This window comes from Neohortaea acidophila, assembly GCF_010093505.1.
Source record: "Neohortaea acidophila strain CBS 113389 unplaced genomic scaffold BDY17scaffold_5, whole genome shotgun sequence".
NCBI classification, from domain to species: Eukaryota; Fungi; Ascomycota; class Dothideomycetes; order Mycosphaerellales; family Teratosphaeriaceae; genus Neohortaea; species Neohortaea acidophila.
The window spans coordinates 816792-836377 of NW_022985514.1; the positions used below are offsets into that span (position 1 = coordinate 816792).

The 19586-nt window shown below is 57.0% G+C and overlaps 8 protein-coding genes across 8 annotated transcripts; 3 read left to right on the forward strand and 5 right to left on the reverse strand.

Moving 5' to 3' along the window:
* Positions 1 to 944: 944 nt before the first annotated feature.
* Positions 945 to 2624, forward strand: BDY17DRAFT_240479 (fungal-specific transcription factor domain-containing protein; the record flags this gene model as incomplete). Its single annotated transcript, XM_033730362.1, has 1 exon — positions 945 to 2624. A coding segment is annotated over one exon (1680 nt), but the record flags the coding sequence as incomplete, so codon positions are not given.
* Positions 2625 to 3051: 427 nt separating this feature from the next.
* BDY17DRAFT_144333 (fungal-specific transcription factor domain-containing protein) lies at positions 3052 to 5137 on the reverse strand. Its single transcript, XM_033729547.1, has 3 exons — positions 4873 to 5137; positions 3409 to 4822; positions 3052 to 3356 (listed from the first exon to the last, which is right to left on the reverse strand). Exons 1-3 carry the CDS (start codon positions 5007 to 5009, stop codon positions 3153 to 3155), a joined length of 1755 nt encoding a protein of 584 aa, XP_033589833.1. The 5' UTR covers positions 5010 to 5137; the 3' UTR covers positions 3052 to 3152.
* A 147-nt stretch (positions 5138 to 5284) lies between these two features.
* Positions 5285 to 8427, reverse strand: BDY17DRAFT_297122 (histidine kinase). The gene is made up of 3 exons (XM_033733553.1): positions 7388 to 8427; positions 7188 to 7334; positions 5285 to 7129 (listed from the first exon to the last, which is right to left on the reverse strand). Exons 1-3 carry the CDS (start codon positions 8258 to 8260, stop codon positions 5543 to 5545), a joined length of 2607 nt encoding a protein of 868 aa, XP_033589834.1. The 5' UTR covers positions 8261 to 8427; the 3' UTR covers positions 5285 to 5542.
* BDY17DRAFT_297126 (ubiquitin-conjugating enzyme/RWD-like protein) lies at positions 8428 to 9809 on the reverse strand. The gene is made up of 3 exons (XM_033733554.1): positions 9506 to 9809; positions 9101 to 9451; positions 8428 to 9044 (listed from the first exon to the last, which is right to left on the reverse strand). Exons 1-3 carry the CDS (start codon positions 9619 to 9621, stop codon positions 8927 to 8929), a joined length of 585 nt encoding a protein of 194 aa, XP_033589835.1. The 5' UTR covers positions 9622 to 9809; the 3' UTR covers positions 8428 to 8926.
* A 611-nt stretch (positions 9810 to 10420) lies between these two features.
* Positions 10421 to 11029, forward strand: BDY17DRAFT_250906 (uncharacterized protein; the record flags this gene model as incomplete). Its single annotated transcript, XM_033731119.1, has 1 exon — positions 10421 to 11029. One exon carries the CDS (start codon positions 10421 to 10423, stop codon positions 11027 to 11029), a length of 609 nt encoding a protein of 202 aa, XP_033589836.1.
* Positions 11030 to 11127: 98 nt separating this feature from the next.
* On the reverse strand, positions 11128 to 13406 carry BDY17DRAFT_144384 (phosphate transporter). Its single transcript, XM_033729548.1, has 3 exons — positions 13143 to 13406; positions 11605 to 13086; positions 11128 to 11542 (listed from the first exon to the last, which is right to left on the reverse strand). Exons 1-3 carry the CDS (start codon positions 13219 to 13221, stop codon positions 11259 to 11261), a joined length of 1845 nt encoding a protein of 614 aa, XP_033589837.1. The 5' UTR covers positions 13222 to 13406; the 3' UTR covers positions 11128 to 11258.
* An 881-nt stretch (positions 13407 to 14287) lies between these two features.
* BDY17DRAFT_324020 (uncharacterized protein) lies at positions 14288 to 17812 on the reverse strand (the record flags this gene model as incomplete). The annotated part of the gene is made up of 2 exons (XM_033737117.1): positions 14288 to 16279; positions 16337 to 17812. The coding sequence occupies 2 exons, from the start codon at positions 17810 to 17812 to the stop codon at positions 14288 to 14290; spliced, it is 3468 nt and encodes a 1155-aa protein (XP_033589838.1).
* Positions 17813 to 18602: 790 nt separating this feature from the next.
* BDY17DRAFT_297130 (uncharacterized protein) lies at positions 18603 to 19525 on the forward strand. Its single transcript, XM_033733555.1, has one exon. The coding sequence runs from the start codon at positions 18983 to 18985 to the stop codon at positions 19358 to 19360; it is 378 nt and encodes a 125-aa protein (XP_033589839.1). The 5' UTR covers positions 18603 to 18982; the 3' UTR covers positions 19361 to 19525.
* Positions 19526 to 19586: the final 61 nt, after the last annotated feature.

Here is a 19586-nt window from a genome sequence, read left to right on the forward strand (position 1 = left end):
TGGAGGTATTGAGTGATGTGGTACTAGTTTGAAGGATATCATCACGAACTTCAGCAATTTGCGCCTGTTCTCGAAGCCTTTATACCTCGATGCTTCAGGCAGGCTGTGGTCAGCCGGGTGAAGTTCACGTTACCAATCAAGGCTGGCGCATTGTGGATCCTCGGGGGTGCAGTTGTCCCGCAAAGCGGGTCGCCTTGTGGGTCGCAGCCTGAGGTGCTGGAACCACGCGCGGTGCCGCTGGCGAGCAGAGAAGCGGCCCGATGGCAGTGAGCCTGAGCGGACATCAGGCCGAGTCTGGTCGCCCGTCCCCGCGTACGTGCTACGTCTTGGGCGCGAGATTGAGGTCTGGTGACTTGTGTCAACATCCGATACACTATTGGTGGAAATTGGGGCAGGGAGTTCCAGGTGGCGCCATTAGACTCGGCAATGGGCAGGCAATACGGCTATCCGGTCTATGACCGACAGCCACGGCTGCAGAAAACACGCGCACACCAGACGGGAATAGGCATTCTCGACCATTCACAGTGCTCGACTGCACGCTTCTTGGTCGACATTGGCATCCGGCATCCGCGTAATACCAAAGGGCCCTGAACTATGGATCCTTCACGACAGTGGGGACCCCGCAAACCTGTATATCAACTCCGCCATGCCCCTCCCAACGTGTGGTCTCCTACAGTGCACAGGACGTATTACACATCTGCCTCTAGAACTGTCAGGTCCGGCTATGAGCAGCCTCAGAACGACTGCTGCACTCACGATGGCCTGAAACCAACCGTCGAAGCCCCGCCATCGAATAAGACGACACTTCACCCACAATGTTTGCACAGCTGTACGGATACGAGTCTGGCCTCCAGCAGCACGGCCGCCTTTCCACTCCAAGTGCCAGCCCAAAAGACTGCTCGGACACCTCAGCTTCGTTCAAAGCGAAATCCCTCACTCGAACAAGGCGTCGAGCGGCCAAGGCATGCTTTTCCTGCAACGCGAGGAAGGTCCGTTGTGACGTTACTGCCAACGGTGCTCCTTGCACCAACTGCAGACTGGACGAGATTGCGTGCACGATTCCAGTAAGGAAACGACGACAAGGCACAGAACCACACAACGATGCCGCCGCTCAAGCCGCTCGACCATCTGGCAGGGACGCAGACGACGCTCACATTCGATTAGCATTGAATTTCGGCAGTGTCGACGGACTAGCAGACCTGTCGCCGCATTCGGCGCATTCTCTCCCCGAGCGCTATTCAAGGAACAACCAGAACCCAAGTCTGGCAACCGGACCATCAGTCGGGCCTCGTCGCGCGTCCGCCCCTCTTCTGCACGAAGATCGGACGCAGTCCATGGGCGCACACGCTTCATACGGCCTTCCTCGATACATTTCGCCTCTGCCGCCGCAGCTGGGAGTCGACGAAATCGCACTATTGCGGAAGAAGAACGCCTTGAATCTGCCTTCACCCCATTTGCAGGATGCCCTTCTCCAAAGCTTCATTGAATACACTTACCCGTCCATGCCCGTCCTGAACCTTCACGAATTCTTGACGGCCATCGAACGACGCGACGGCAAGCACACTATCAGCCTGCTCCTACTCCAGGCTGTTTTGTTCGCCGGCGTCGCCACGGTTGACATTCGGCATCTGCGACACGCGGGATACCAGACGCGTCAAACCGCGAGGCGAGACTTCTTTCAGAAGGTGCGACTGCTTTACAATTTCGACTGCGAGAGAGACGAGGTCATCCTCGTGCAGTCGTTACTCCTAATGAGCTGTTGGGGCGAGGTCACAGACGATGGTAAAGACAGTTCGCACTGGATATCGATCGCGAACTCACTATGCCACAATATCGGCTTGCAAGCTGCAGTCGCTGAACGGAACCAGAAAGAGCAGGCGTTGTGGAAGAGGCTTCGCTGGGTGGCTTACATGCGCGAAATACTTGTTGCCCTCGACCTGCAGCGTGCACCTCAAGCGGGCAGCATGGAGTTTGACATACCTATGCTCACCGCTGAAGATTTCGAGATAGTTGCTTGGAGAAGAGGAGAGCAACATCTGGCCGAGGCTTGTCTGGCAAGTGCAACGCCTACGATGCAGCAGGAAAAGACCATCATATGCGCAGAGCAAGCAAAGCTTTGCCTGATTTTGCGTCGCTTGTTGTCTCTGCACTACAATGCCTCTCAGCATCAGGAGCACAGTGCGCTGGCGCGACAGCTCAGTGCATTCATCGAAGACACAGCCCCTTTCAACCTCGCAGGTGGGCTGCGTGGGGTGACCATACAAGAGTGCGGCGACGCATTGCGAGGATGGGAAGGTAATTTGGCGCCAGAGGCAAGGTGGACGCAGCCGTCGCGGCAAGACATCAACAACGGACAGAGCAGCATCATCGTGCAGCGCTTGACGCTGCGCATTTTATTCCTCACGGCTATCCTCACGCTTTACAGGCCACTTCCGCCTTCTTCCCCGTTAGTGGAGCCAGTCGACCAGCTACCCCTGTGGACAACAGACGATAATTCGACCGAACTCGTCCGGCAGACCGCCTCCGAAATTACCGAAATCGCCACAATGGCGCTCGGTCTTGGTTTGGTGTCCAAATTGCCCACGACATTCGTCAGTGCACTCCGTGCCGCTGTGGCCGTCCATTTCACATACCTAGCCAATGGCGCCATGGACGACTTGAGTCTCCACGGCCTCCAAGCGGCATTCGATGTCGTGGAATCGATGAGCGACAACTCCGACGCCGAAGGCTTGCTTGCTCTCATGCGAGACTTCGCAGCCATGAACAACATCCAGCTGGACAGAAGCCGGACAAGCAGCGAGCACTCGGCGTCGCCATCAAGCGATGTGCAAAGTCTTTTGTGTGCTCCGATGGCGCAGCTGCAATCTGCTGGGGTGGGCTTTCGACCTGCAGTCGGCACTCCAGTCGAGAAGAAGGCGTGGGTCTCCGTGCCTGGCGACGATATCCTTGATGCTCTGCTGCCACCTTGGCCATACTTGGAAGCGCATTCCAGGAACGTGGCTAAGTTTACCAGCGGGGCCATGATGAGCGGATTTGATTTTATCAACGTTGATGACTTTACGTGATGGTTGCCTGCGGGCTTGCGGGTCGATACTGTTGTTGTAGACTCTTGTATCCGGACAATGTATGACGTACGCCCTTTGCCCGTATTGTCAAGTGACTTTAATTCGAGCACGAAGTTCTTCCAGCTCAGTCACACGCTGATCCTGTAGAGCGCGGAAATCATTGCCGCCGCACGCCTTGATGAGAGCGTCGAGAAAGCGGTCAAAATCGCTCTTGGCCAGCATCAGTCGAGCGTCGCGCACCGGTCCTTCAGCCTGTACTTCCTGCGCAGCGAGGATGGAACCAATCATTTTCTGGCGATCATTAGTTCTGAGTGCTTAATATAGTGTTTGGGGTGGTACTCACGGCCTGCGAGTAAGCTCTCGTATGAGCTGCACCCCAGATGTCAGTCTGCTCGGGCGATATGCGGGCCAACTTAAAGAACGCCAGCATGCCCTCGTGTGCGGCGTCCAGGGCGCCATAAACATCCACTTCCGTGCCTGCATCTGCGTTCTCGTCCATGTATAAGACGGTCAGGGTATAGAAAAAGTTGGTCGCGGTGGAGATTAATTGCCGCACGAGCCGTTCGTTCGTGTGTTCGAAGCGAGCTGGGTCAAAGGAGTTGAAGGGTGCTTCGAATGTGTTGTATAGTTGTCGGAATTGAGAGACCAGCTGTGTTTTGTGCTCGGGGCTGGAGCATATAGGGCGCTTGAGCGATCGCGGAATGCATAGATTAGTTTGCGTAAAGGATGCGTACTGCCACATTGCACGCAGATATGGAATGTCGGCAGCCACGCTGGCGTCGCTCGAGAATCCCGAAATGTCCATTTTGGCTCGCTGTGCTGCATCGTCTGGGTGTTTGAGATTGCTCAGTTCGATGTCATGGTAGGCTGTGGCCGGGGGCATCCCTAGAAACATGGACAGACTGGTGTCCTGGAACATGGCGGCCCACCAGAGTCTGCAGCGTTGTTGCTTTTCGGAGAAGGGGGCGTCGGAATCGAGGAGCTCGGGATCTCGATTCAGCTGCAAGCCGTAGACTTGACGCAACCCGAGGCCGGAGAAAGTCCAAGCCTCTGGGATTCGATTGTCGGTGATGAGAAAGTGGCAGACGAGGATCATGGTCTGGATGGTGGTCAGAGAGCAGTGATTGAGATATGACGATAGGCAGAGCGCTTGATGACAAGCCGATAAGTAGAACTCTGCAATCTCCGCTCGCTCGTTAGCCGGTAGCGCCGTGCTATATTGAGCGGCAGTGGCATAGATGGCGAGCTGGAGTGCAACCAAAGCCGGTTCGCAATTTGCTCGCTCGGGGGCAGACAGCTGCCAAAATTCCTCATAGTCACGTGTAAAGCTCTGTCGAGGAATGATGGGGTATATGGGATCCACAGTCGTAAAGTAGCTCCAGACCAGGCGATCAGCCTCCTCGCGTGGGGGCAAAATACCGACGACTTCGGTCAGACCGCCAGTGTTTGTCCAGTAGTTGCGAAAGGGATGGCAAGTGTTGATATCGAAACGACCGTAAAGAGCCGGCGGATGTGAGGGAGAGGGCACGGGTGGGCGAGGACTTATTTGCTCATCCACCGGCAGAGACGGTTCCGCACGGAGATTGGGATGAGTGGCAAGTGCGCGCGGTGCCAGGCGAGGATCACGGTGAACTCCAGGGGCGGTGGTTACACCTTGTCCACCAGGTCGCATGACCTTTCTCCTCGGCCTAGAAGGGCCAGTGACGTGCAGGATGTCGGCGGCGACGGTATATTGACATGCCGACTGGCGGCGGACGCTACCCTCCAGCATCAGTCTGGCATCAACAGCGGCGGGTTGCAAACGTACCATGCCACGCATCGCGGACGCCCTCGATCACATCTCGCTTTGCGCTCCACGCATGCCTTGCAGTTCAGCGTTGGCTTGTTGCGCTTTTTGGGTTGATCGGTCGAGGTATCTGAGCTCGCCCTTCTCAATGGCTCCATGGTCGATTCATGGGGGATGCATGTGTCAGGAAGAGGCGCCTTGCGAGCATTCAGCTTCTTTTCAGATCACATGATGCCTCTGCCATGGCCTGTATGGATGAAGGCAGGCATGATGAAGTCGGAGGAAGGTTAGAGTGGAAGAGGAGCATCTCCGCCGAGAAGCCGTGTGGGGTCACCCGTCAACGACACATCACAAGCTGTACATCATCTGCAGCATATGCACGCTAGAACCAGCACTGCGAGAGAACATTGAGACGACGGAGGGGTCAGGGCTGTCATGCTTACTGATCTGTATCCCGTATCGTTTTGCTTCTACATGTATTGACGTGCCGCCTTTCGAGCTCGCCTACTCTATCCAGCTCGGCCGAGTACTGTACAGATACGAAGCGTCCTCCTGGGCGCATCTCACTTCAACCCGCTGTGCGCCTTTGCGACTCACTGCTCAACACACGCCGTTCATGTATCATTGCCCTGTCATGTGAGATTGTCATCACCGCGCCTTTTTCAGCCAAAATCAACGCTCACGGGGCCAGTCATCCGCCCGATTTCATCTCCTTCAGCAACGCTTCCATCTTCGTCACCAGCTCGGTGATCTTGTACGGCTTGCTAATCACATCATCCATCCCGCTCTCGCGCATCTCGTCCTGCTGATCGTCTCGGACGTTCGCCGTCACTCCCAAGATCGGGAGATGCTCGACCTCGCCGTGGCGCTCCATCTTGCGGATTCCCATTGTCGCCGCATTGCCATCCATGACCGGCATTTCCTGGTCCATGAGGATAATGTCGAAAGCGTCTTGCTCGCCGCTCGTCAGCTTGGGCGCTTTGCGCACGCCGTCCATCGCTTCCTGCCCGTTGTTGGCCGTGGTGACGTGGTAGCCCTGCCTCTGCAGCTTACGGAGGAGGATGCGCTGATTGACAATGTTGTCTTCAGCCAGCAGGATGTGAATCTTCCTCGGGCCTGGAAGCGAGGTCGTAAGGAGGGCCTTGTCAAGCTCGGCCTCCGGTTTGGCGATCTCCGGCGATTGCAATGACTCGTCCCTTGCATGCTCCTTTGCAGACTCCGGGCGCTCGCACATTGCGTAGATATCAGGTTCGGGCTGGGCGACCTGGCCAGCGGCGTCTGCCGTCTCCTGGAATCTCTTGTCACGGGTTCCATTAGGGCTCATTGATTCAAAGACGTTGCGCACTGGAGGCGATTGGACAGACTCGGGGATGGAGCCTTCGTCCACGTGGCTGGGCGATTCAAGGCCTTGCTTCTCCATGTGGTGCTTCACATTGGCCGTGTCTTCGGTTTCACGATCCTCATGGCTCTCTTCGTCCGGATCGCTCGTTCGCCGAACTTTGAAAAAGAAGGAGAAGGTAGATCCTTCATTCTCCTTCGAAGCCACGCCGATTTCCCCGCCGTGAAGATGACATAGCTTGCGGCTGATGTTGAGGCCCAAGCCAGTCCCACCGTAAACCTCACTAGTCTTTGGCGTGGCCTGTCTGAAACGTTCAAACAGGATCATCTGACGTTCCTTGCTGATGCCAATGCCCGTGTCTTTGACAGCCACCAGGACGTACAGCGTTTCTCCATTGCCCCACTCGCAGGTGTTTGTCGCGTCCATGCGGTATGCGCGATCGTCGGAATCGAAAAACACCACATTCGGAGGGTACGACGTAGGCCGCTCCGGGCTAGCACCAATCGACACAGTGACTGCTCTTTCGCCCTCGCTCTTGGCGGTGAACTTGATGGCATTCGTAAGGAGATTGACGAGAATCTGCCCCACGCGGTTCCGATCCGCCATCACCCAGGACATGTCGCATTCCACGTACGAAGTGTCAATCCGAAACTTGAGCTCCAGCTCTTGCTTGCGGAACTCCGGCCCAAAGATTTTGAGGGACTCGGCAACGTGCAGACTTGGCTGGGTGGGCCTGGGGACGAGTGCTAACATAGAAGAGTCCAATTTGGAGAAGCTGAGCACATCGTCCACAATCTTGCGCTGGTGGGAAATGCACAGGTCGATGGTCTCGAGCGCTTCGCGAATGCCCTCGACATCTACATCGGGCGACGTGCAGTTGATCGCAGTTTCAATGTCCTCGGTACAATGCAGCATTGCGGACAGGGGGTTTCGGATTTCCTGATGCGCCAATAGTCAGTTCGGCATGTTCGGCAGGGCGCGGGTCGCCCGTACGTACATGTGAGATCATGTCAATGAACCTCTCCTGCTGCTTCTTGCGCTCCACAGCCTCCCGAGCAGCCTCACGCTCGGAAATCTCGGCGTTCTTTTCAGGCGTGATGTCGACAATGGTACAGATAAAGCCATGAGATCCCTCCAAGTGCACCTGCAGTCTCGATCAGCAAGCGTGCCAACGCGAGTGAATTGGAGCGCACGTGCGTGTTTTAGGTTTTCCCCTCGGACAGGCGTTAGCAACAGTAAACGCCAGTAGACCTCCTCCCCGAGTGCACGAAACTCGACGCGCATTTCCTTCTGATCGCGAACGGCATCTTGGTAGGCGTGCATAACGCGGTCGTAGTCGTCCGAATGTATGCTCTTTGGCCAGGACGTGAACGTTTTATCCGGTCCGTGATGCGTCGTCAGCTCGTAGAAACGCTTGTTGACGTAGACAGACTCTGCTCGGTTGTCGATGATGGCCAAGCCGGTAGGCAGCATCTCGGCGAAGCGATGGAAGAAAGGATGTTTGTCGCGAGACGTGGCGTCCCCAGAGTCGTTAATGGGCGGCGCCGATGCATCGGCTGCGTTATTATCGACGGCACTCCGACTTTCGGCGTCTTGCGTACTGCCATGATCGGGCACTGCTTGCTGGGGGATGAGCTGGGCGAGGACTCCGGCAGGGTCGTCGCCGCGAGACTCGTCAAAAAGCGGGCTGAGGAGGACGATGTATCCGTCGTGCACACGTGTCTTCTCTCGCAAGAAGTGGCGATCGAGTATGCGACCGGGTAGGCCACCATCGAGAGAGGTGGCTAGGGCATGCCAAACACTCGCAGCGAGTTTGTCACGCTGTGCCTGACCCTGGCCGGTAACGTCACTGACTTCCACCCAGGCCTCGTTGTGCAAGAGAATCAGCTGTCGACTCCAGAAAATGGCAGAAGGGTAGGCAAAAGACGAGATGGTGGCGGCGAAAGATTGCAGCGCGCTGGACCATGTCGACGCAGGCCCAACATCGCTCTCTGCCCACGTCCTTTCATCACCCGGGAGCGATGGGTTGGGGACCGAGGAAGCCGAGGATGGCTCCAGACGGCTTGTCATGGCCAGACACCGTAGGTGATGCTGTCAGTATCGCAAGTTGCCCGTGGACGGACGGACATCGCCATTGACGTGGCGCGCCAGAATTCTCGGGTCGACGTCCGGCCTTTTGGCTTCTCGGTCGCTCCAGCTTGCCGATATGAGTGGACACAGACGCCAATCAGCATCCACGTTGATTGGACATTACAAATTATTGCCATCGCTGTCGGACCAATGTCCGCCGGCTTCAGCTCCGCTTCCGCTTTCGCTGCCCATCCCCCAACCGCACACGCGCTCCGCTGCGCTTGCATAATTCCAACCACATCAACGATATAGTGCAACCTCCATCCCGGTGCATGCCTCATTCCCCAGACCGAGAGCGCCTTGTCTGCGCATGAATGCTACAAGACTTCTGGACAAGGCGGGACGCGTCGAGAGCATGACATGAAGCAGCACGTCACCAGTAGGATGTGTGCTTGTTCAGGACCAGTTCACGGTAAGGTGTGAATAGACTTGACGTTTGTCTAGGTGGGGGAAGTCCGAGCAGGCTGGCAAGCTGCATGGCACCACGCTCATCCATGCCCTCCAATATGCTCAGCAAGGAAACGCCATTTGCTATGCAGAGTCAGGTCACCGGGCCCAAGCCAGCAACTGTCGTCAAGGTCATTTTGCCCACCCCCCCGCTCCAGCTCAGCTCCCCTCCCCGTCCAGCTCACTCGGCTCCTGATGGCGGGCGAGGACTTTCCTCTTGTACTCCGTCAAGTCGCGATCCCACAACAAAGCAGCCTCGCCGTTGAGGGGTGACGCACTATGTCACGTCTCGTCAGATCGATGCCCACATCGATGCGCGGTAGTCGGACTTACTTGTTTGGCTCACCGAGCAGACTCTGGATGCTCAACAACACACTGCCCGTATTCAACACCGCACTCCACGCCCCTTCTTTCCCTTGTCCGGCGGGCTTCAGGATGTCAAGGCATATCCGCCCGCTCATATCGACGTTGGGATGGTAGATGGGCGTCTTGAAGAGCACTTCTGGCGGGGCGTAAGGGTAGTTCGGAGGGTAGGAGAAGGTGAGTTTGAACGTCAGGGTTTCGTATGGCGTGCCAGACGGGCCGGAGATGGTGGCGTTCCAGCGAGTGATGTCAGTGTCACTGGGAAAGGCGGAGATGCCGGGGGTGGGAGACATCATGAGAGTCATGAGTTCGGATTGAAGACTGGATGGACATTAGTGGCGGGCGATGCTGGATTCTGTGCTCGCTCCAACCCACCGTTTGACGACATTGCCGTTGTTCGTAGGTCGGGCGGAGGTGCTACTCTTAGTGCCTTGATTGATAGATGGCATGGTGGTGTCGCTGGGATTCATCGTGTCCAGTCGGTTCGCCATCGAGAGGGAGGCGTGGGTGGTGAAGGAGAGCGAAGGTGCGGACGAGGCTGCGTCTTGTTGGGAGGGAAGGTGACGTGATCGGCGGCTGTAGGCAACACCACTTTCTAACCGCAATCACAAGTTGCCAGCTGGCCGTACAGACTGTATTGATGGGTGGACAGTTCTCTGCACTTGGTCGAAGAGAAGATGGTGGATGAGAAAGTAAAGAATGCAACCTGAGGTGTTCATCGTCAATCGCTTCCAGCCCAGCAACCGCTGTAAACAAAAGCCTTGGCGGCGGGGCGCGTGCGGCTTGATAAGGCAGCGATAAGCACCAATCGACCTCACTTCACCTCGCACGCGTCGAAACATCAACACCATCGCGACAGTCAGTGTGCGTGGACACCTCGATCAGTGCCTGCCCACTTGCTACTCCACGGGTATCGGTATATTCGTGAAGCTGCTATTTGCCCGACGATGGCTCACTGCCACCAAGACTGCACACAGCAATGCACGCAGGACCACGGCGGGGACGAGTAGCTGCTGGACAATGCGATGCAAGATCACCGCACAAAGAAACTGACAATCGCCTTGATCATGCAATCTCTATTCCGAGCTCTCGACAAAGGCGAGCAGACGGCGTCTTTGTTCCATCAATAAGGGAACGCATCCTGCAGCAAAGTCCAGCATCGTATTCCCATGCTCTGATTTTCACCCTGCCTTCAATCCGTCCATTTCCCTGTCGTCTGATGCGCACTCGCCGTGCAATTTCACAGGTAAGTCCTCATTCCATCTGACTCCCAACTTCCGAACGTCGAACATGTCCCCCGATACCAGCCGAAGCAACACACCCAACTCCCGCGAGCCCATTCCAACCACACCCCTCCCAATCCACGGCCCAACAATCAGCAACATCGTCTGCGGCGCGCATCTCAACTGCCTCTTCGACCTCCACCACATCGCCCTCAGCGCCCGCAACGTAATGTACAACCCCAAACGCTTCCCCGCCGCCGTCATCCGCCACCGGCGCCCCAAAGCGACAGGTCTCGTCTTCGCCACCGGCAAACTGCAAGTCCTCGGCTGCCGCAGCGTCTCCGACGCCGTCCTAGCCTGTCGCCGCTTCGCCCGCATGCTGCAGAAGCTAGGCTACCAGCCCCGGCTCGAGGACTTTGTCGTGCAGAATATTGTCGCGAACGCGGACACGCGGATGCTCATTCGGTTGGAAGGCTTGCAGTATGCCCACCCTGCGTTTTGTAGGTATGAGCCGGAGATCTTCCCTGGGCTGGTGTATTCCATTATGGAGCCGAAGATGACGGTGTTGGTGTTTGCGGGGGGGAAGCTGGTTCTGCTTGGGGCGAAGAACGAGGGCGATCTGGAGAAGGCGGTGAAGGTGCTGTATCCGGTCCTGACGCTGTTCCGGAGGAGTTGAGTGGCATGGCATTCGCAGCCGGTGAGCGATATTAATAACATTCGTGACGGCGACTATGTACACGAGATTTGCGAATGCATTGTAAACTGGACTCGCCATTCAGCGAGCTGTTTGTTGAAGCAAGAACTTATGGTATGCAGCTTGAATCGTTTACGCTTGCATTCATCGACACTCGTCACTCCTACGTAAACCCTCCTAAACCCTCCTCCAAACTCTAGATGTCTAGGTATCAATAGCTAGGTGCGTTGAGGGTGATGCCCATGATGATACCACCAATCAGACCGGCAATAGGAATCGTCATGACCCAAGAGAAGAACAGCAGTCCCACTCGCTGCCAGTTGACGGCCTTGAACGTGCCGTTGCAAAGGCCCACTCCGACGGTGGCACCAGTGATGCACATGGAAGTCGAAGTCGGAAGCGAGAATTGCGAGAAGAAGAGAATCGTCAAGGCGGCGCCCATTTCCATCGAAGAGCCGCGCGAGGGCGAGTGATATGTGAGCTTGTTGCCCATGACTAGAAGCCATCGAGTCAGTATTGAGTGTGTGCATGGCGTTCCAGGGATCAAAACAACTTACCCTTCATGATGTTGTATCCATAGGTGATGAACCCGAAGCAAATGGTCAAAGCAATGACGGCAATTTGCCAGAGGGGCACGTCCTCCTTCTCCCCGACCACCCCACTCGACCATGCGGAGTACATGCCGGCCCACACGCCCACAGCATTGCCGACATCGTTGGCGCCGTGGGCAAAGGAAGCGGTACACGCGGTCAAGATCTGCACAAACGAGTAGAGATACTCGACCTCGTTCTGGTACTTCGGAGCGTGCGCGTATACCTTGGCCATTCGGCGACCCTCGGGAGTGCCGAGCACGCCAACCTGCGCCTTGTGGATGTCATAGTTGAAGCCGTAGAGGAGAGCGACGATGACCATGGGTGGCAGGCGGATCATCAGGGCTCTCAAGTTATACAATTCGTAAATGGCGCCGGCACCGAAGGGGTTATCGTGCAACCTGCGCATGGCCCAGCCGAGAGGCCCTCGCTTCTTCCGGAGCGAGGCGTGATGCTTCTCTCGAGCTTGCAGGAGAAGACGCTTGTACGCATATTGGTCGTGCAGGCCAGGGGGGCCGGTCGGATCAATGTCCACCGCGACTTGTGCAGCGGATCTCTTCGCGTTATCGCTGCTTGAGTCGGCTTTGAGGTCGGACTCCAGCATGGACGACTCCATTGTAGATGCGTCGCCCTTGACCTCTGATACCGTCTCCTCCTCGCCGTCGTGCTGCAGAACGGCGTAATTGGGGACGTTGGCGGAGCTGGCATCCGCCGGAGCCGGCCGCTTGAACAAGAGAGGCCCCTTGAAAATCTGCCACAGCTCGAGGGTGTAGTCCTTCTTGATGACCTTTGCGTGGACGTACGGCAGGAAGAAGATGGCCGAGAGTAAGCAGACTCCAAAACCGACGCCGAGGGTGACTGCTGCAATATACCAGCCCGGCTTCTCATCCAGACCGAGCTTGGGAGAGCCTCGGAAGACAATTGACAGGGTGCAGATTGTTCCGGCGATGAGAAAGAAGAACGGCGACGTCCACACGGCCCAGGGAACAGGATTGGTGCGGACGTGGACGACGAGCTTCACGAGCATGAAGATGATGGAAGCGAAGATGCCCGACATGATGGGAGCAATGCACAGGCCGCCAAAGATGGCACCCAGGCCTTGTCCCTCGTTCCAGCCCCACTGGACGTTTCTGGCGCCGACGGCGGCAACGCCCACACCGGCGATGGAGGAGACGAGAGAGTAGGTTGACGAGACATGTGCCGAGTTGCGCGTACACCACATGACCCAGGTGGCCGCACCAGCGGAAGCACAGGTGAAAGCCAGAAGCTGGACACCAGCGTTGCCCTGGAAGGCTTCGAGGGGAATGATGCCGTAGCGGATGGTGTTTGCTGTGCGGGCGCCCACGGTGAGCGCACCGGTCACTTCGAACAACAGGCACAGCGCCATTGCTTGGCGATAGGTGACGGAGCGCGAGGACACGCTCGTCGCCCAAGCGTTTGCAACATCGTCTGGAGTGGCATTGTCAGTGCGATTGTCCCATTGTGGCAACAAGGTAATGACTTACTGGCGCCATTGTTGTAAGCCTCGAGCAAGGCGAAGAAGGTACCAATGGCAAAGACGTAGGTGAACTGTTCGAGAACCATTGCGCCTGGTGGTGGATCGGGGGGCTCGGGGGAGTTGCTGGGCTGTACGATGTCCAATTCATCACTCAGTGCAGATGAGGACGAGCAATATAAAGCATCGAGGCTCGTGACGGAGCGGTATCAGGGTAAGAGGCCGGCCAAGAGATGCAGTTGAACACGTTCCGGCATGATTCGCAGACAAATGTCGTCGACATGAGTTGGTCTTGGAAGCCCAAGAAGCTCAGCCTCGCCAAGCTGCCCTGGCTTTTCTTGTCACCGACTTTGCCGTCTCACACAATGGCGAAAACTCCTGCCGAGCGGCAATCATGCTGGATTGGGGCACGAGGGTCCTTTCACATGCCACGTCCTATGGCCCTGATACTGAGCCTGCATGTGTCGCTATCATGCCTACTTTGTCGATGGAGCAAGGGCTGGGCGCCGTGGACAAGAATTTGACGACTTGGTATGCATCCGCTTGCGCGCCCTCCGCTGGCCCAACACCGGAAAGGTTGCATCGCAAGTATGCCATGTGAGGAGAAAAAAGATTCTTCGTTGCTGGGCATCGCCAATGGGTGAGCATCTTGGTTCAGGGCTTGCCAGGTCTTGGGAGGGTTGTTCTGGACCAGCGAAGTCCACGTCTTTGGCGATGAATAATCGAAAAGGGAACAGCACAGAGCTTGGCAGGGCTGTGTATCTGCCAAGTCACCTTACAAGACGTATCGCGACGATGAATACGCCTCAACCAAAGAGATCTGTGCCACTCGTTGACGAGAGATCGATCGTATGCGCAAGCTGCTTCGAATGACTATCCACAAATCGAAGCCTTGCTCTCCCCAAAGGCCCTTGTATCCCGATGCCCCATGTTCTTGTCAACTGGGTAAAAGAAGTGAATAGCGCTTGAAACACAACACACACACATGCAACTGTTCACCCCACCGTCCCGGAAACGCCTCGCTGAGAGCTCTTGAAATCAAAGACACACAATTACACCCCACCCCCCCTCTTCATTACACTCAAGCTTCACGCCCCCCATGCCAAACTTATATCCATCAGGAATGACCGCCCTTTGATCGCACCACCAATTCAATCACTCTCGCTCCTTTGCCCGTCGGCGGAAAAAATCCATCACGCGTCTCGTCGCGCTCGAACTGCCGCTGTGGCCGCGGTCGTACTGTTCCGAAAAGTTTCGCTGATTCGGTCGGAACTGCGACGATGGCTGCTGCTGCTGCTGCTGCTGCTGCTGCCTCCCACTCTGCTCCGCTGCCTGGTACTGACCGCTGTACGGCGCCTGCTGCGGACGTACGACGTCGTAGTAATTCGCGTACCCCTGTTGCTGTGGCTGTTGACTGGTCGCGGGAGATGCATGTGCCTCGCCGCCCGTGGGGGTGTAGAAGCGTTCCACTGGATCTTGCGAGGCTTCCAGTGCGTTGCTGCCGTACCCATCGTCGCGGTACTGCTTGCGTTGCACCGATGGTGGGTTGGAGAAGCTCTGCGGCTTCGATGGGCTGGAGATGCTTTGACTCGCTGGTAGGCCTGACAGTGTCTGCGTAGTACCCGGCCGGGAATAATCTTGATTCGGAGGCTGGGGAAGTGCCTTCTCGTACGTCCCAGACTGCTTTCGCTGCGAATTTGCCGTGGTGATGGGCCGCTGACTCGGATCGGAATACGTTTGCATCATACTGTTAGTACTCTCGCTCGCCGCTCGCGACGAATTCAGCCCATAGCCGTATCCCTTGCTCGCGGGTCTGCTTTCCGACGACTTGCCGGTGAAGCTGCTCATGCTGAAGCCACTTGGCAGGAAAGAGAAGCGGCGTGACGAACGTTTCGTGTCGGATGCGGTATCGGAAGTCTTGCGGTTGAAGCCAAAACTGGGCCGCCGGCTGCTCTCCGTGGAAGGTCGTGGCTGTGCGTCTTCGTTGCTGTATGGCATGGCATTGCGCATGCTCACTGGCGGGTACTTGCGAATCTTCTTCTCTCCCGTTGCCGGATCGGGTTGCTGCGAGGCGCGACGTGAACGTGAAGAGCTACGGCCCAAGAGACGATCTCCTATACTACCCAGAGTGCTCGACCGCTTGTGACTGCGATCTTGCGATTCTGCTTGTTGCTGGTACTGCGCCAAGTTCTGTTGGCTTGCAGGACGGCTACCGTCGGTGGCTGTGGTCGGCTCGTTCGCTATCGGCCCCGAGATGATATATCCAGAGCCAGACTTGGGTCGAGAGAATTGGGCTTGTGCGTTCGTGTTGGTGGGTGTCGCTATCGCCGGCTGGCTGTACGAGTTGCCTCGGGACGGCAGTCTTGCAGATCCAAGCGTACCACTCGTGTTCGGTCGAGAGGCGGATGGTGTTCCCTGGATCGCATACGACGGGTGGTCTGACGCGGCTCTGATCTGAGACCGTGCGGGTCTCGAAGGAGGCGGCATGACCTGGGGCTGCGACGCTGGTGGGACTTCTTTCCGCGGCACCGGCGCTTCTCGCCTCGTGCTGGGAGTGACTTCCACCGGACCAGAAGAGTCTCCTCGGGCTCTCGTTTTACCGGCGCTGTTTGTTGCGGTGGGCGAAGCAACGCTTGCGGCCGCAGGACTTGCCTCGCTTCGCGTCGTGCTGTCTCTCGGCGCCACGTACTCCACCTGTACAGTCCTGCGTTTGGCATCTCGTGTCGTGGCCGAGGCAGCGCCCTGAGCATCCTCCACGCGCGTTGACTGGTGCGTGATCCCACCCGCTGAAGCAGGTGCTCTGGTCGTAGGTTCTCTAACAGACGCACTTCGTCCAAGACTGGGCTCTTCGTTCTGGCGCATTGCAGATGCTGCGATGTCCACGTCGCTCTTAGTGCTGCTGCCAATGAAGCCTACGACATGGCTGTACTCGCTCAGCCAGCTGTGCCGTGCAACTTCGAACAGGTCTGCTCGCTTCCTCGGGTCGGGGACGAGTATTCTGCGGAGTAGGTCGCGAGCGTGGGGCGTGACATACTCCGGGAATGTCAGCGGCGTCGAAACGATGTATTTGTACAGTAGATTGATGTTGTCGCCCTCCGGATTCGCTGGATCGTCATCGAATGGTAGATAGCCCGCGAGCATTGCGTACTAAGATGGTCAGTGTGTGGCCGGGCTTCACTTGCTTCGATGCATCTGACGACTTACCAGAATGACGCCGCAGCTCCATACGTCCACCTTTCTCCCCGTATACAGCCCATCCGAGACCACAAGCTCTGGTGCGGCGTAGCATGGACTCCCGCAACTTGTCTGCATCAGGTCACCCCTTCGCATCCCTTCCGCATTGGGCTCGCCGAGTCTCTCTCGTTTCACAAAGTCCTTGTCGTGGATGCGCTCCTCCACCTTCTCCCCCAGTTCGTCATTAGGATTAAAGGTGTTGGCAAAGCCAAAGTCCGTGATGATGATGTTCTTGTTCCGGTCGAGCAGAAGATTCTCCAGCTTGAGATCTCGATGCACGATGCCCTTCTTGTGCAAATATCCGACACCCGACACCAGCTGAGCGAAGAGGCGTCTCGCCTGGGGATCTTTGAGGTAGCGGTGGTTGAGGATGTAATCGAAAAGCTCGCCCCCCGACGCGTATTCCAGGATGATGCCCATATGCCGTTCCGTTTCCACGAATTCGTGCAGGCGAACGATGTTGGGATGCTGAAGTTCTCGAAGAATGGAAATCTCACGGTAGATTTTGGGCAGGCGATTGGCGTTGCTTTGCAGCGATTCCTTTCGGATGAGCTTGATGGCCACCTGCACACTGCTGTCCTTCTTCCAGCCCATCTTGACCTTTCCGAACTCTCCCTCACCCAGTGTTTGCCCGAGAATGTAATCCCCAAACTTCACCTCTTTCCGGTGGGACTGCTGCTTCAAGTGCTCCTGTCGACTTCGATGCTTCTGCTCGGGCTCTGCGGGAACGGTCTGATCCACCATTGGAGGCATTATCGAGCCATGCTGATTAGGCTGAGACTCGGCGATGCGTGCTTGTTCGCGCGCGATGTCCGCTTTCGGATCATCCACTACTATGTGGTTGATGATGGCGCTATTCTCACGTGGAAGGGAGGTGTCGACAGGGGGCTGTCCGACTGCCGTGGCCGACCGGCTCTGTGTGGGAGCTTGGCGTGACCGTTGGCCTCTGCTCGAGTCCTGCGGGGACTTTGGCGACATCTGTCGGCGGTCATTGTCGCTTGCTCTTTCTTGGTCACTCGCTGCCTCATAGCCGCCGCTATCGCCATAGGATGTGTTTGGAGCGTAGGCACGGCTGTCGGACGCTACCGCCGCTATGGAGGTCGGAGCTTGTTGAGAAGAGGAGCGAATGGGCAAGGCGAATGCGGGCGCGGGGCTTGCGGTGTCGGGGTAGAATTGCTGGTATGTCGAGCTACTCAAAGGCTCACCGGGCGAAGCCTGGCTGGCGGGAGAAGCGGCAGGGCCTCGTGGGGACGACATGAGCAGCGCGCTGGAAGGCGAGGCGAACTGAGAATGCTGAGGGGTAGGTGTTGGCGATTCATTTGCACCGCTGGGTCTCGCTGTGCGTCGGGAGGAAGGAGGGCTGGATGATAGGGCGGCGGCGGCGCTGTAGCCGTAACGATCATTGTACTGCTGTGGCGTGCTCTGCTGAACGGCAGCCGAAGACATGTCCACGTTCACGTGGAAGCCTCTGCCCCGCCACGAAACTTCACCTTGGCTCTTGGTGATGATGATGAGTCCGTCTCTTGGTCCACCCAACAAGACTATGTTCGGATTCGATTGTCCCCACCCGGTCGAGTGTGAGGTTGCGCTTGGATGGTGAGACGGGGGTGGAAAAGGCGGATGAGGGGGCGATGGCAGGGGTGTTGTCGACCAAGAATGTTGATGAGGGTGCCGATTGAGCAGCAGTTGCCAACGCAATCACAAGCCGACGATCTTTCGCGCGAGCCGAGAGGAGCAAGTACGGCGAGGCGGCAAGGGAGGTGCAGCGCGGTGCAGGGCAAGGACAGCGACAGCCAATCGAGAGTTGACTGGGAGCTGGGGCGAAGCGGTTGCACGTGTCGCGACACCACGTCGGCAGCCCGCACGCGAGGAGGAGGGGAGGGCGGGAGGGGAGCAGAGGGAGGAGGAGGAGGATGGGGAGGAGGTATGGGTGGAAGTGAGGTAGAGTCAAGGATCGAGTCCGGCCACGTCTGGAGTGCAAGTAGCACAGACGGAAGGAGATAGTCGGACGCTGAGACACCACGCTCCTCCGCAACTGGCTGGCAGAGGCAAGCACGATCCGGCCTAGCACGCGCGCTGTCGACAGGCTAGAGGCCCGCGCCGAACTCAAACCCTCTGACCAGCAATTTCCCAGCCACCAGCGGTGCACGGCTCTCCTTCCAGTCCGAGGGTTGTTCAGCAGATCAAGATGTCGAGAAATCAAAACGTCCACCGTGCAAAGGTCAGGCAGGCAACCCTGCTATTTGAAGGCCTACACACTCACCGTTTCATCGTGGGCATCTCTCTTGGCGAGCAATTCGCTTATCTGGCACGTCAGTCTTCGAAACCCCCCAGAACATGCATCCGACAGGGGTTCCGATCTGCACTGTCACCTATTTGATTTATTACTGGCATGTCTACAGCGTTCTCGTTCACTCGGACAAATGACTAGCGATGAATCCACTGTGGTGTACACGGAGGAAAGCTTAGCTCCTCCTGCTCCTCCGCCACCAAAACAATCCACCATGCAAGCGAAGTTTGGTACCCCGACCTCCGGATACCCTGCAGCAGACGCGCGCGGCAATCCCCGTCCGCAAGTCTTTCCTGCATTGCATTCGCCGTGTTGATGAATTGCGTATGCTGCACCACATCCTCATGTGTCTTGCTGAACTTCTCCCCGAGCATCACGGTCAACTTCTGATATTTTGGCTCTGCTGCCATACTTTCCGGGTATGGGTGATGGCGTCAACAAACAATCAAAACAACGCGCCTACAGTACCGCGCAATCCTTCACCCCCTTCGCCTAATCCATGGTGGAACAAACATTGCGGAGACAAGGCATCGTGCATCACGCTAACAACCTGTCTACAGTCTGCGTCGTATCGTCGTTTGGAATTGTCCGGACTGTCGTGTGTGCTCTGTCTCATCGATCCATGCGAGCATCGGATCAGAAGACGAACTGTTCGTCAGTACATCCGCAGGACGGGGCATGGAATAGAATACACCCAGCGATGACCAGCATGAGACCTGTCCGCCCCATCCTGAGTACCTGATGCTATTCTCCGTAGATGCCAATCAATGCTCAGAGGCGACTGCATGCCCGATTAATGGATTCATGTACACCGAGTGCATACGCACGACGGTCTTGAACGCGCAGTGGTGTCTACATCATGTAGCGCACGTGCACGTGCGCGAATACGGATGTATTTTTGTCATCAGCCACAGCGGGACGCGCCGGCTT